General features: G+C 43.3%; 1 protein-coding gene across 7 annotated transcripts in view; it reads left to right on the forward strand.

The window, feature by feature from the left end:
- Arhgap26 (Rho GTPase activating protein 26) overlaps window positions 1-16,222 on the forward strand; it is a 774,669-nt gene that overhangs the window by 214,230 nt on the left and 544,217 nt on the right. For 6 of the 7 annotated variants that reach the window (XM_017317984.1, XM_017317986.1, XM_017317987.1 and 3 more), the window contains exon 1: window positions 3,794-3,919. The exons of the other annotated variant lie outside the window; for it this stretch is intronic. In XM_017317984.1, the coding sequence (XP_017173473.1) occupies window positions 3,809-3,919 (111 nt within the window). In that variant the 5' untranslated portion in view covers window positions 3,794-3,808. Of the gene's footprint in view, window positions 1-3,793; window positions 3,920-16,222 lie in introns of those variants that run through there. 7 annotated transcript variants of the gene reach the window in all.

The following is a 16,222-nucleotide window of genomic DNA, read 5'->3' on the forward strand; positions in this document are numbered from 1 at the left end:
GAGATCTTCACAATTGAAGCTGGAACAGGTTAGCAGAAGCATGGCCATTTGTGTAAGTCTAAGAATGTTAGCCCTACACATCTGGTAACTTTTCTATAAACCAGCCACATAGCATAGACAGGAAACCCAAACCAGGAGGGAGGTTATGAGACACAGTGTTTCATTTGTTAGCAGAGTAGGAATTGGACTTGAATCACAAGACTTGAATAAAGTGGCTGCCAGAACCAAGATGGTACTGGGAGACCCAACAGTACAGACCCAAGGAGGAACACACTTTCAGGCAGGATCAGTCATTTTGTGATAATGCTCCTACTCTTTTTGGATGTTTTTCTCTCTGAAAATTATAGATAAGGGGCCAGAGGTGTGGCTCATTGGCAAGGAGCTTGGCTTGCATGCTTAGGTTTTATGGAAGGAGGAGGAAACCAGGAAACTGTAGATGAGTTTCCTCATTTGTAAGAGAAAAGTTAAGGAGGCCGACAGTCACCTTATGTCTACACACTAGGTCTTGAATTTGAGCGTGAGGAAATGGTTGTTCCTTATTTTGTTTGCTTGTTTAACAGTCCTCTGTAAAATCGGCAGGATGTCTGAGCCATTATGAAGGAGAACAGAGAAAGGGGTTTGCCTTGGCTTCAGCTGGGGGTGGTGCTTAGACACAAAGAAGATCCAGGGCAAGACTCAAAGATGGCTGAATATTCCATCCTTCTAGAAGACTGTTGTTCCATTTTCTACAAGAGTCTAAAGATTGTTACAGGGTCTCACTATATAGCTCTGGCTGACTTGAAACTTACTATGTAGACCAGGCTGGGCTTGAACTCACAGAGATCCATCTGCCTGTGCCCGTCGTGTTTTAGGATTAAAGGTGTGCTCTACTACACTAGGTAACTGGGTATGTTCTAATGCAGTGCTTTATTAACTTGAGAATATTATACAATGTAATTTGGTTATATTCACCCTTACCCCTTGCCTCAATTTCTCCAAGACCTGTCCCTGCTTTCTACCCCCTTTCTACCTATTCACAGTGTGTGGGGCCATCCATTGGATCATGGTCTATCTACCAAAGGTCTCACCCTTAAAGGAAACTGACTCTCCTTCCTCCAGAAGCTATCAACTGTTCGTGGCTTGTGAGTTTCTCTCCCCTTCTTGCTAGAACACGACTGGCTTGATCTTGTGATGGTCTTCTCTGGGCACCATCTGCTGTTGTCAGGTCGAGAGTCTTGGCTCTCTTTTTACTTTTTGTCATTGAGCCAGGGACTCTTTAAGTTACCCAGGATGGTTTTGAACTCACTCTGAGTAAGAGGTAGGCCTTTTACCTTTTGATTCTTCTGCCTCAACCTCCTAAATAGCTGGATTGTAAACCCCTGCCAACAAGCCTAGCTGATATTATGAATTATTAACCACAGTTTATGTATGTTTTGCAACTCCATCTTATAAACTCAGAGTAGGTCTTACAGATAGTTACAAGGAGCTTAAGAACTAAGAGGCCCTGGAATCCTTAGAGGATCCCGTGACCAGTCACTCCAACCCCAGACAACCCATTCCTGTCTTTTGAAAACTCCCTATCACCCTCATCATGAGCAAGTCCCCTTCCCCATGCCTGTTCTCCCAGCTCAGGGATGAGAGGGATGTCTATGTGATATGTTGACCCTTTGGCCTTCTAAGACTGAGGAAACACCACAGGAACCATTTTGTAGTGATCTGTACTTTGGTGTTCAGAATCTTCATGATGAACAGGGGAAGGGAAACAGATTAGGGACTGAAGGGAACATGGATGGTTTACAGGATACTTACAGATTACCTACCAGTCGGTGCCCAGTGGTCAGGTGAACCAACTGGCCCACATCTCTCTGCAGAAGATTATATGAAGACTGGGAATCAATCTCAAAGTCTCCTTAAAGGCATGAGAGCAGCTACAGCTACCTATGGTGACCGGAAGAGGATCAGAGGGACCCTGAGGAGAAAGGCTAACTGGAAGAGAGTGGGAGATGGGGAAGGCACAGGCCAGGCCTGCACCATTCCTTAGTTCTCCAGTGGAGCAACTTGTCTGTATACGTGCTCTATGCCTGTTCCACAGATCTCTGCTTTCATCTTTTTTTTTTTCATCTCCAGTGTTAATATTTTCACTATACATTAAAGTTCTTGCTTGTCTAGCAGTCTGCCCATGTGTACCATGAATTTTTAAGAAAATGAAATGACATGTCTTCTCTTGTATTTCTGTCGCGTTTGGAATCTTTTCCAGTCAATTAGACCACAGAAATGTCTATTAGAACCTTCTGGAGAGATCCAGAAACAGAAATCCCATAGCTCTGCTAACTTTGCTTTAGACCAAATAAAACAGGTAGGGTTGAGAAGCCATCTTTTAGCTTCTTGGTGGACCATTTGACTTTAAAAATAAGCTCCATATCTTTCTGTAAAAACTATTTCTGTTGCGTGTTGTTTGCTTATTTAGTGAGTGCGCACAGAGATCAGAGAATAACTGGGAGGACTTGACTCTTTCATTCTACCTTTTTTTTTTTTTTTGAATGTCAGGTAGAAGAAATGACAGCAGTTGCTATTGTTGCTTTTGTAACACCCCATAAATGCTTCTTCCCTCACGCCACTCTCCCACGCCCTTCTCCATTTCCCATGGATTTCTCTATATCTTAAAATTGGCCAAAGATCTTTAGCTGGGAATCATGTTTCATAATTACCATTAAAGGTCCATATTTCTATTCTGACAAGAGACCCTTTGTGCTGCATCTCATCCAGCCACAGATCTCAGTTCTTGGCTTAGCAGCAGGTGCCTTTACCCACGGACCTATCTTTCCAGCCCACTCTCTACCGTTCTTTTAGCAGGTAATCAATGAAGGAAGGGACAATGTTCCCTTTGGGCAACTGAGCCTGTCATAGATTCAGATAAAATCTAGTTTTGAATGTTATCCAAAGCTTTGCAAGATCCTCTGGGCCCATTTCCTGCAGTTCTCACCAGAAGCTAGATTCCTTGCTTCATCAGAATCTCATTTCTTCCTCCATTTTTAGAATACTGTGTGTGTATGTGTGTTGCTGGTTAGGGGAATAATTTCATGTTTGGGCTCACCAGTCATGGGATAAACGGACCTGGCTTCAGTTGAACTGTATCTCTAAGGTTTATTTGTGTATATAAAACACAAGTTTTACACATACACACACACACACACACACACACACACAGTTTTCACTTGGGTTTAAAAGAAAAAAAAAATGTAGTACTTGGGCTTAGTTCAAGATTCACAAAGCATGCAGCGTTTGGCTGATGGAATAGCTTTAGTCCCTGGCTATTTATTTGTAGATGTCTGTGCAGAGAGGAGTTAGGAAGTCATCCTTACTAAAAAACCAGTGAAAAATGGATGACTGGTTCTGCTTTCTCTCTTTTCCTTTGGGTAAAGGTGTATGCTCCTAAATTGAGGAAAGCCTAGCACATCTTCCTCTCCTTGTCACGTCCTTCCTGTTTGGTTCGTGATCTGGCACAACTCTTATGGTCAAAAGGGGTGTGGGTCGTTTTTAGAGCAAAGTGCTGCCATTTCCTCTTCTGTGTGAGCCTAAGGAGCCACCCCTCAAAGTTGTTCCTGAGCTTCCCGCCTCAGCGGAAGGCCCGTGAGGAGGTTAATGAGGTGTTAGAAGATGGCCGAAGCCACCTTCCACCTTCCTAATTGAGAGCTTTGATAAATGGCTTGCTTCCAAGATACTCATTCACTGGTGACATCCCACCACAGCAAGGGAGGTGAGGAAGTACAAGGGGGAGATAAAACGGCTCTTGCTTTGCTTTCTCTCCAGTTTATTCAGTTCATAAATAATGTCTCACAGGTCTTCCAGAGGCTTCCAGAGGCCAGAGAAGCCACTGCAGCATGAGTTACTTCAAGATAGCTGGGAGCCTCCACTGGCTGCTCTTCTCTTGAGACCACAGGTTTGGATCTAGAGTTCCCTGAAGTCTTTTGTGTTTGATAGGGTCTATTTGGGGACTTGAGGAAGAGTCTATTTCCAGGTCCTCACTGTCACAAACCAGGATTTCAGGGCTGCTGTCATCAAACACGTAGGATAGTTGAGCTGTGAGAACACACATCTTCCAAGTCTTGCCTCAGAAGGAAGGAGCGCCTGCTTCTGCCGTGAGGGATAAGTATCCTGATGTTTCCCAGGACTCTCTATGGGCGTTACACTGGGATATGGCCACATTTCTTGTTCCCAAGTGGAAAAGTTTTGTCCAGGAAAAACATCACAGATAAAAAAACAAACTGTGAGTCCACAAAATGGACAGGTGCAGGGAACGGGGTCTCTTCTCAGAATAGAAATATGGATCCTTTGTTACAGCTTTACAAGGCATGCTTCCCAGATAATGATCTTTAGCCAATCTTAAGAGAGAGAAATCCATGGGAAACCCAGAGTGGCTTGGGAGAGGAAGCACTTATGGGCAGTTATGACGGCAACCATAGCAATCACTGTCATTTTGTCTACCACGTATTTTTTTGAACTTGACTTTAGAAATCTTGGTGACTAATTCCTATGCATTTTCACGTCTGTATAAATCCACAGTATTGCAATCAGGTCCCATTGTCACAAAGCATTTTCTTTTGTCATTATCCCTGCCCCCCACTACACTGGCAGCACCAATGTGGTCTCTGTCCCACTTTGAGAGCATGACTCACTGGGCCTAATGCCCTTGAGTTTAATGCACCTTTTCCTTATGCATTAATAATTTATCCCATTTTATTCCAACATATGGGTGTACCCGTTTTTGCATTCTTTTACCTGTTGAAGGATATTGGGATTGATAACCCAATTATTTGGGTTTCTGCTTTTTTGAAAAAATGTGTGGTATATCTGTCCGCACACACATATCTTCTAATATGCATGTACACACATTTTATAATGTCACAGATAAAACATAAATTTGTTCCTTTAGCCATTTTAAGTGTATCATTTGGTGGCATTAATTGTATTTACAGTGTTGTGCAGCCATTGCTGTTTGATTTCTGACTTTTTCTTCACCTAAATGAAACTGCTAAACATTAGGCAGTAGCCCCTATTCCCTCCAGCCCGTGGCAGGCTCTAGTCTTTCTTGCTCTATGAATTTGCTCATTCTAGATACCCAGAATATATGGATGTGGCAATGTTTGATCTTGTGGGTCTGGTGTAGAGTTAGAGTAATGATTTCAAGTTTCACTGCACGTTGTAACCTGTGTTAGCACACACACCCCCTTTCCTTACATCATCCCATTGCCTTTGGAACTCCATATGTAATTGAGGATGACCTTAAACCCCTGATTCTCTTGCCTCTACCTCCAAAGTTCTGGGACTATAGGTATGCACCGTGAAGCCAGGTTTAATTCAGGCCAAGTGATTCAGTTGGCTTAAATTCTTTCATTTCCAGGATGCTGATGGTGTGTGTGCATCTCTCTCTCTCTCTCTCTCTCTCTCTCTCTCCCTCTCTCTCTCTCTCTCTCTCTCTCTCTCTCTCTCTCTCTCTCTCTCTCTCTCCCTCTCTCTCTCTCTCTCTCTCTCTCTCTCTCTCTCTCTCTCTCTCTCTCTCTCTCTCTGTGGTGTTGGTCTTTCTGGAAGCATTATTAACTTACTCTGAATTCCCACTGCTTCACTCTGGCCATATTCCTGTAGGTCCCAAGTGTGTGCTTCCACAAAGACCAAGGAAAGGGTGGTCTTCCCATTGCAAAGTAAATGGAATGTACCGGTGTAGAATGGTGTGACCAGTGGCCTTATATTACAACTGACACTTAGATATTTGCTACGTAGAGCCGTTCTGTGCATCCTCGCTTCACTGAGAGTTTTTCTACAGATGGAAGTTTTTTGGGGATGCTTCATAAAGTTGGTTAGCTTTTCAAAATAATGAGTATGACTGGGGTACAGTCCCCAGTGCCTAAGAATCTGGGAACAGCCCACCTGACCATCCGCAGGTGGGTAGAGAGCAGGCTCTGCTGCCTATGTATTCATATATTTTGGATTTTATTGGTATTGTAATTTTTTTTAATTCATAAAAAGCCTTTTACATATCATACAGTTGTCTAGTTTTAATAATTGTAAATAATATACACAAAAGAAGTTTATACCTAGTTTTACGTATCTGCATATTTTAGTAATATTTCAAATGGCTTGGCTCAACGCTGGCACTCCACAGTGTTCTACCATTAACACCTCAAGCACATTAACACTGTTTACTTTAAATAAAAATCCCTTCACAGCTTAACACAGCACATATTTTGATGGGCTGGGAGCAGAAATGGCCTGCTGTGACAAGGTCCCCACGACAGACAGGCTAACCGGTGTGTTCTCTCAGCTCTCTGAAGACTGGACTCTTCTTTCCTTGCTACTAGGGTTGTGTTGAAAAGTCAGCTGCTACTCTAACCACCACGTGATGGGTGACCACTCTTCCCTACAGCTACAGGTAGGGTGGTTTCTCTGGTGCACTTCTTTAAGGTTCTTGGTCCTGTGCAGGGCATCTTAAGCTACTGGGAGCTTCGGGTTCTTCTTATCTCTCATCAAAACCAGTGTGTGGGCTTTTGCCTCCCATCTCTCCATGTTCTGTTGGTTCTTTGTCTTGTACCTCTGTGCCCCCCTTCTTGTCTTCCTGGCTCGGTACCCACCATTGTCTGAGCATGTTATATTGGATACTTCCTTCAGAGCTATGTTGTGGTCACTCCTAATTCTCTTTACATATTACCTAGTTAGGTTTTTTTAAGTAACATGCAATGCTATAGTTCACTTCCCTTGTAGTAGGTTTGTTTTTCACCCTTCATTTTGTGTGTGCCTGTGAGTGGATATGTGCTTGTGAGCGGCAGCGCCCACAGAAGCAGGAGACATCGGGTCTCCCTGGAGCTGGAGTTCCAGGAGGTTGTGAGCCATCAATGGACCTACTGGGGATCATCTTCTGGAAGGGTAGGAAGTGCTCTTGACTTCGGAGTCCCATTTCTCCAGCCCCAACTTCCCTTTTAAAATAAGGTATATGATACAGTTTATACACACATTATACTGAGCAGTTACGGGGAGTTTTAATGAGAGCATAAACCACCACTCTACACAAGACACACATTTTTATCTCAGTTTCCTTATGTCCCTTTGGGAAGTTTTCAGGAAATCTCTCTGTTTTTTAAAAAGAAAATTAAAATTAATTTTAGTATTATTACGTACTTGCTCATGATGTGTGTTTGTGCATCTGTGAATGTATGGAGCTCAGAAGACAATGTGAGATGTCTGTTCTCTCTTTTCACCTTTATTTAGACTTTAAGGAGGGAATTCAGGTTGCTACAATGGGGTGGCAATTGTCTTTACCCACTGAGCCATCTTGTGAGGTACCCCCCCCCCGAATCTGAATTACCTGTGTCGAACATTTAGATATTGTTCCCCCAGGTCTCTGAGGCTTACTTAACTTCTTTTTCAACTTTATTCTTTAGTTTTATTCTTATCTTTTAGAGACAGGGTCTTAGGACGTAGCCCTGCTCGGCCCTAGATTCCTAGCAATCCTCCTGTCTCACCTCCCAATGCTGGGATTCCAGATGTCCTTTCTGCCGTTTGGATTTGGCATCTCTGTTAGTCTCTTTATGTTCTCTGGTATGTTTTCTGCTCTCCCCAGTTTTTTGGTTGAGCTCTTGTAGTGAACTTTAACATTTCAGTTTTCTTCTCTTTTGATCCCAGCTTTCTGTATTAGCCTTACTGTTTTTGGAGGGTTTTTTCTTTGTTTTTTAGTTTCCACCTCTGTGTTTAGAGTTCTGAAAAGTCCATTAAGTATATCATATTTTCCTTTAATTTTTTGGAGTATGGTTTTAATAGCCGCTTTAAAGATTTTTTTTTTTTTTTTTTTTTTTTTTTTTTTTTTTTTGCCTGTTAATCCAACATCTGGAACTACTCGAAGACCGTCCGTTTCTCTGGGCTGCTTAGCCCTGAGCGCTGAGTGCAGCTTCGTGTGTCATGGAATACGTAGTAATTTCTGGTTGAAAATTGGGCCTTGTAGATAATACTCGATGGCAACTCTAGAGTCTGCCGTATTCTTCTGAGGATCGTTGCATTTTTGGTTCAACAGGAAATCTCCTGTGTGGTGTACAAGAGCCCACAGCTCTCTTCTCTGGCTTCATATTTCCACATTTCCTTCTTGGGGGTTCCCCTGTTTCTAAGTCATTTGATGGTTAGCCAAGGAGGTCAGCGGTGAGAGAATTCACTCTCTAATATCTTCCTTTTAAGGTGCCTACCCAGCCCCGGCTTTTTAAACAGTTTTGAGCTCTATCTTTGGTATTTTTAAACCTAAAAGATTTAATTTTTTTTTTTCCAGAGCTGGGGAGGCAGCTCAGTTGGTAAAGATCTACTGGGCACATGTGAATTTGGATCGGCTGGGCACGGTGGTGGGCGGAGACATCAGGTTATCCAGATCTCATTGGTCAGCCAGTGTATCCAATCAGTGAGTGACAGGCTCGGTGTGTGCCCTTGTCTCGAAAGATAATGTGGAGGGCCAGTGAGATGGTTCAGTGTGTAAAGGGGCTTGCTGCCAACTCTATTACCTTGAGATCAACCCCTGGGACTCCTACAAGTTATCTCTTCACCTACACACACCCACACCCACACCCACACCCACCCACCCACCCACACACTTAAATAAATACATGTAAAGAATTTAAAGGTTGAGAGTGCTAGAAGAAGACATCCAGGGTCAAACTTTGACCTCCACAGGCATGTGCACACATGAGCATACACATATACCCATAAATTAACATTAATACAAAGAAAGTTTTTAAAGGTTCCATTTTCTCCCCACCTGACTTGATCATAGATGGGATCTGTACTGGGTTTAGAATGGACAGTGTCTACTATGCAGGTCTGTCCATCTTCCCCTTAGGTCCTTCAGGGTCTGTCACATCAGCATGCTTTAGTTTCTGGTGAGGCATCTGGGCAATTTATGCTCACAGTTTTAGAATTTTTCCATGGTTTTGGTTCTGACAGTGTTTTTTTTTTCCGGCAGATTCCATCTATGTTTTCAGCCCTGAACTCTGCTACCTGGCACCGCCAGCCTCTAAGGCTTCCTTCCCTCTTTTTCTGCAGCTATGTCTGAGGATTGGGCGTTGCTGGCCGGCTGGGAAGACAGCAACCAGAAAGTCTTACTCCTTACTCTCTCTCTCTTTTTTTTTAAGATTATTTTTTTTTTCTCTCATGCTTCTGCTTGACATTAGATTCCCTTCAGAGTCTTAGTAATCTTCATTGTTATTGTTATATTTAATTTTCAGTTAGCCTGTATTTTATTGTTACGTCTTTCATGGCCACTTGAGTTGTCTGCTCCCTAGGCTCCCAATTCTACAGTTTCTATTTCTTCTTTGAAGCTTGGTTTAGTTGCTTTCTGAGTTAAATCTGTCTTGTGTTTATGGTAGCCTTTGTGTCCTTCAAAATTAAGTCTTTCTTGAAGCATGCATTAGGTCCCTGTAAAGGTGGTTCTGTTGAGTGTGGGGAGATGGCTCGAGCTTGTAACTTAGCACTTGGGTGGCTGAGGGAGAAGACTCAGGGGTTCAAAGGCAGTGTTGGCTGCATAGTTGGTTTGGGGTCAGCTTGGAATATAATATGGCACTCTACATCAAAGGAAAAATAAAGGAGGGAAGGGGTAGGGAAGGGAGGAAGGACAGAAGGGATGAGGAGAGGGAGGAAGAGACAGCACACTGGACAAGACTTGTGTGGATCTATCCATTTCAGCTCCTGGAGCTCTTGGGCGTTCAGTGGGTGCCATTTGTCTCAATTATTTATCTCTCCTAAGTAGTTTTTAGATTGTGAACTTCTGATTAGACGTGCAGTAAGCATGGAGCCCTGATTGGAGTCTGCAGGGAGTTTTCTGTCTGCCTTTGCTTGGTGTTCTATGAATACCACAGACGAACTTCGAACTTCTATGTTCGTCTCTAAGGCTAAGAGTTCCTGGATCAGGCAGGGAGAAGCCATGTGTCCCAAGCCTTCTTGAGGACAGGCTGGTGATTATAATCCTTAGGAGAGAGCGCTTCTTCCTGATGCAGGGATGCCTAGTCTCTGGGCTGGTCGATCATTTCTCTGGCCTTTCCCATCACTGACTGCAGACAGGGTAGCTCTGTAAGCTTTTGTCATGCCATTCCATGAGGACAGGAGAAAGGCTGGTGTTGGGTTCTCTGTCACCAGTCCCGTTGATGAGGTCAGTGCCCTCATAGCCCAGTCAGCTCGAAACACTGTAACACTGGTGAGGAGGCATCAGCCCAGGACATTTTGGAGGGTCCAACCATTGCATCTGTTCATCTCTTCAGACACAGTCCCAAGTTGCTCCCCTGGGAAGTTTTCTCTGGCTCCCCTGGACAGGGTTTTTCCTCCCACCCATGTTCCTGTAGCATCTAGCACATATCTCTTTCAGCCTTCTCATGCTACCTTCCAGTGACGTGGTTTATATCATGCCCTCCAGTAGCGTAAATGTCCCAGTGGCATTTTCTGCTTAATTCTTCAGGGTCTGTTAATACCCACCCTCCCTTGGCAAGGACTATCTTGTTTGATAGTGAAGCGGGATGATCGCCACCCCATACTAAAAGCAACAAGATCAATTCAAAGTGGTGGTGATCTCACGGAAACCAGAGAATCAAAGGCATTCTTCAGTCACTTCCTACCAGGTTCCTTTGTTCTCCCTGGGGCTCACATTGAGATCCAGAGACTGTAAGGAGATGGTTTATTCAGTGTGTTCCAGGCCGGTGGGCTTCCTCCTTACATCTGACAATAACCTTGCAATTCTGTGTTAATACCCGGATGAAGATGTCCCATCCAACCAGTTCCTTCCAAAACCCCGGAGCTGACATCATCCCGGAAGGGTTTCCCGGCTGCCTCTCTGCTTCTGTCTTACAAAGAATGTGGATTTCCACGTGTGATTCTTTTTACACAGTTTCATTCTTTTTTTTTTTTGACCGATGAATCCCCCCCCCCCATACTTAGACAAAAACATCAAATGCAGATTCCCATGGAGGTGTAGCAGGAATAAGCCAACCACGTCATGTCTTCACTTACGCGCATCGTCCCTGTTCCAACCCTCACCCACGGAGAGTGGGGCAAACCTTGCCTTGCTTTTGCATGTAAAGGGATTTGTTATGAACAGAAAGCGTTTTCCTGTCCTCCACCTGCTGCCTACGAGGAACAAAAGCCACGGCAGAAAAGCTAAATGTTTAACAAATGTAATCTCGGCCTCCAAACCGTCAAGCCTGGAATATATTTCACAGGCTTATGGATTTGAACCCAGGCCAGATACACGCATTCGGATCCTGATTATTTGTGTTCTTTGGCAGGAAGTCGAGAGATGTGTTATAATTCAGCTGTGTGCATAGCTATTTGCAGATGTTGCTAGTGGAGTGCCCCCAACTTTCTTCTTTCTACTACAGGTCTCCGTCTCCCTGGACTGTCTAGTTCATTTCATGCTTCCTACCCTTAGTTTTTATACTTGAGTCTTACTGCTGGCGTGTTCTCTCTAGCTGCAGGGACTTGGTCTGGCTGCTACCTCTGTCTGGAATGTTCTTGTCAGGCCTCGCTCATACCTCTTCATCTGGTTAATTCCTGTTCTGCCTTCAATGTCAGCTTACTTCCTTAAGACATCTCTTGAGTAAGTTAAAAATCCCCTGTTTTTATGGCCTGAGGATGCCGGATCTATTTCTCTGTGTGAGTCTTTATATAAAGTACATCCTGAAGCAGAGTGTCTATGTGGGACACATGATGCACAGATGTTCATTTTATTATGAGCTATATATTTATTTTAATGTATACTTTTATATTATAATTTTATAATATATAAAATATATTTTAACTGAAATAGAATTTGTCACTTTGCCGCTGTCCGTTCCATTCTCCCACCACTCCCTGATATCCTCCCTTTAACCCTTCCCATCCCCACTCAATTCAATAGCTTCTCATTCTTTGATTTGCAAATACCTTTGTGGACGAGCGCGCGCGCGAGCGCGCATACACACAGTCACACATGCACATGCACTCACAGGTATATAAGTATACTTGATGAATTAGTTTTTGTGGGCTTCAAGGCTGACCACTCTGTAATGAACAACCAATAAGGGGACTCACCCTGAGAGAGGCCAATTTTTCTTCTGCCAGCAGTTCTTAGTTGCCTACAGTTCTAGTCTAGGGTGGGACCCTGTGGAAATTACCCCCATCTGTGTTAGCATGTGTATTGATATTGTTACAGCCTTGTTTTTACAGTCATTTCTAGGTCCTCTGGCTCTTACAGTCTTTTTGTCCTTCTTTTTCAATGTTCCCTGAGCCTTCAATGCAGAGCTGTGATGTAGATGTGTCTATTGAGGATAGACTCCCCATCATCTGTTGAGACATGCATCATGTTCAGTTGTGGTTTTCTGTAACGGTCATCGTTTGATGAGGTTTGGTACTTACGCTTATCCCGTAAAGATGGCTTATTCACAAAGAGAGCTTATGTGCTGTGGGTCTCTTAATGAATGCTTTAAAAATGCACATAGTCCACTGGCATTTAACAATCCTTTGTGAACATTGCAGAGCATCTTAACTCTGGGCCGGCAGTAGATATAACCCAGTCTATCTTAAATAATAAATTTATAATAAATAATTAAATAAGTTGCCTGAGTTAGAAGTACCGTCATCAGGTAATGGACTGATGTGGCAAACGAGCCTTTCAGGAGCTGTATGGAAATGGCTGAGAATAAGGGAATGCTGCACCCTCCAATAAGCCCTAGCAAAGAACTTCACTGTGCACCACTGTCATATTCAGGCTTGATATATAATTAATAGTTGTTAAGAAGTAAGGTATTGTATGTCTGTATTCCCAGCACTTGAGAAGTTAAAGAAGGAGGGAGCATAAAGACTAGTCTAGAGTACATAGCAAGAGCCTGCCTCCAAAAAAAAAAAAAAAAAAAAAAAAAAAAAAAAAAAAGTTGAAAGACTGTATGTGATCGAATGACCAACGTAACAAATGTCCTTCCTGGAATGATATCAACCCAGTGACAGGCCAGAGAGTCAGAAGGGTGAGATTCTTCTTGCAGATCATCCACCTGGAATACATACAGAGAAGGCAGGGTGGAACCTTGTAAACTTAGGGCCTGAAGGTTCAGATACCCAAAGTCTCAGAGAGTTACTGGGTTGTAGCTACTTCTGGCCTTATCTGGTTTTGGACAGGTATTGCTACACAGCCCAGAGGGACCTACCCTGAGATGGTAAGTGTGTATGGGGTTAGAGAGTCCCCTGGTCCTCCCAAAGAAAGGAAAGTAACAGGTAGGGTGGAGAGGAAGTTGAGGCCATCTCAACAGAGTCCACCTCTGACCTTATGGGAAGTTCTGAAACCAAAATGATCTTTTAGAGTTATTGGTAAAAGTATGACCTTGGGGATAAACCTTCTAATAAGATCCATCCCCGGCTGCCTGTGTGTGTTGCTTACGACAGCCAGAGGGTGGCTCCTGACAGGGATGGGAATGCATGTGCCTGTGCTTGTGAGAGAGACTCCTAGAGTGGCAGATGTCCATCCTTCTCTGTTGGTATGTCTTTAATGTCAGGTGTCCATCCCTCTCTGTTGGTATGTCTTTAATGGGCTTAGAATGTCCTTACTGTTTTCAAAGTTTTTTTTTTCTTCATATTCATAAATAAGAGCCAAGTCAAACCAGACAGGGCAGCACATTCCAGTGATGCCAACACTTGGGAAGCTGAAGCAAGAGCATCGCTGCAAGTTCAAAGCCAGTCTGAGCTGTATATCGTGGGGGCTAAAAGGGCAGCCTGGGCTATACAGTAAGACCCTGTCTCAAAACAACTGTGTTGTAAATTATATACTTATTTATTTATTTTATGTGTGTTGCTGTTTTGCCTGCATGTGTTTGTATGAGGATGTTGGATCTCCTGAAACTCGAGTTACAGACAGTTGTAAGCTGCTATATGGATGCTAGGAATTGAACCCAGGTCTTCTGGAAGAGCAGTCAGTGCTCTTAACCATTGAACCATCTCTCCAGCCCCTGTTGATTTATTTTATTACCATTAGGTTTTAGAAATTTATTTATTTTTATTTAATGTACGTGAGTACACTGTAGCTGTCTTCAGACACACCAGAAGAAGGAACTGGATCCCATTACGAATGGTTGTGAGCCACCATGTGGTTGCTGGGAATTGAACTCAGGACCTCTGGAAGAGCCGTCAGTGCTCTTAACCACTGAGCAATCTCCCCAGTCCCCGTCCCCCCCCCCATTTGTTTTTTTTATAAAGCATATTTTATATTAAATCAAAGCCATTTCCTTGCTAATTCTCATTTAAAGTACCAGATCAGAGAAACCAAAGGGCACTTGAACTATCTGAAGATAGCTGTATTTCCGTTTATAGCCTTTCTTGGCTAAACACACCAAATTTATTTGTCTGTTTTTATGTTTTTCTGGTCATTTTCTAGTCATCTGTTATACTTCATTAGATTTTATTTTAAAAGTAAGTTTCTCCACTCTCTGGTAGTATTTCATTTCATGATTTCATATCATCTCATTTTGTAATACTAAAGATCCAGTGTAGGACCTGGAGTGTGACAGTCAAACTCTATCACCTGACAACCCCCCCCCCACACACACACACATACCTGTGTTTTAAGTTGAAAAACTCCATTTACTCTACAGCATCTAGCATGAGATGGACCACCTGCACATGGCCTCCAATGGGGGACAGCAGAGCTCAGCCTTTCTCAAGCTTGAGATCAACTAAGATTCCCTTATCTTTTTTCCACACTGTTTGCCCAACATTTTAAAGCAAGGACTCATGAAATTTGTCCACAAGATCTCTAGACAAAGAGTCTGAATGGTCCCTTTTAGCCTATTTTATCACACGTCATTTAGAGCCATATTTATTCTGAAAATGGTAAAATATCTGACGTCTGTTCATTCCTGGTAGTGTGCTAGGTACACTGTTTAAAAATGCCTGCATGCCTCCGTCCCATTTAATCCTCCCCTCACCTCATGAGGTTGATAGATTTTCATTTCCCTTTTACTGAGAAGGCAATGGGAACACCCACGGGTTAAGAGCTTCCCTCAGACTGAGTGCACTATGAATACATACATACTTTGAATACATACAAGTGACTTTCCCAAGGTCACCAAGTCAGTAAGTGGAGGAGCCAAGGTTTCACATCTGGAAATCTGGTTTCGGAAAAAAAAAAATCTTCTTCAACATATGTTGATCGTGGTTGATTTAAAAAATTTCAAGTTATTTATTTTTCTGTGTGATGAGTGTTTTGTTTGCGTGTATATGTACTTTACCATCACTGTGATAAGACACCATGGCTAAAGCAACTTACAGAAGGAAAGTTTATTTGGGGCTTATGGCTTCCTCCAGAGGAATAGGAGTCCATGACCATCATGCGGGGGAGCATGGCAGCAGGCAGGCAGGCATGAGGCAGCAACTGAGAGCTCCCGTCTTGGTCCACAAACAAGAGGCAGATAAAGTTCCCTGGGAATGGCTCACAGTTTTTGAAACCTTAAAGCCCTCCCCCAGTGACACACTTACTTCAACAAGACCACACCTCCTAATTGTTCCCAAACGGTTCCACTAACTTAGGACCACATATCTCAAACACAGGAGCTTATGGAGGTCCTTCTATTTCAAACCACTGTGGAGAGCTGTAAGTAATCACCATTACAAGATGGCACTGGCTCCCGCTGTGCCTAACTAGTAAAAAAGCATTGTGCGCAGGTGCGAGAGTGAATTCACGCCAAGTCACTGCCCATCTCGGGGCGTAGTAATGAGGTGATGGGCAAGCAACAAATCAGGTGCTGACATGCCACGCTGAAGGCTATATAAGCAGCACCATTTTCTGGGTCTTCCCTCCTGAAGAAGCAATAAAGCTTTTGCTGCAGAAGAATCCGGTTGTCCGAGTGTGTTCTTGCCGGCGAGAACAATAGCTCGGGACAAACCACCACAGTATATTTCAGAAGAAGACATAGGATTTGCTGGAACTAGAGTTATAGGCGGTTATGAGCTACAGTGTGGGTCCTGGGAATCAAACCTGGGACCTCTGCAGAAGTAACAAGTATCCTTAACAGCTGAGCCATCTCTCCAGCTCCTAGACATGTTTGAATTAGGAGATGACTAACCCTCTGAAGACAGAAGATACCATCAGCTCTTCTAAGATGATCAGAGGAATTAGACAGATAGAAACTTTTTTTATTTTGATTTTTTTAAAATCATGATCTCACTACGTAGTCTTGAGTTCCTCTTGTCTCAGCCCCACCAAGTGTTG

Source organism: Mus musculus, chromosome 18 (assembly GCF_000001635.26).
Source record: "Mus musculus strain C57BL/6J chromosome 18, GRCm38.p6 C57BL/6J".
Classification (NCBI taxonomy): domain Eukaryota; kingdom Metazoa; phylum Chordata; class Mammalia; order Rodentia; family Muridae; genus Mus; species Mus musculus.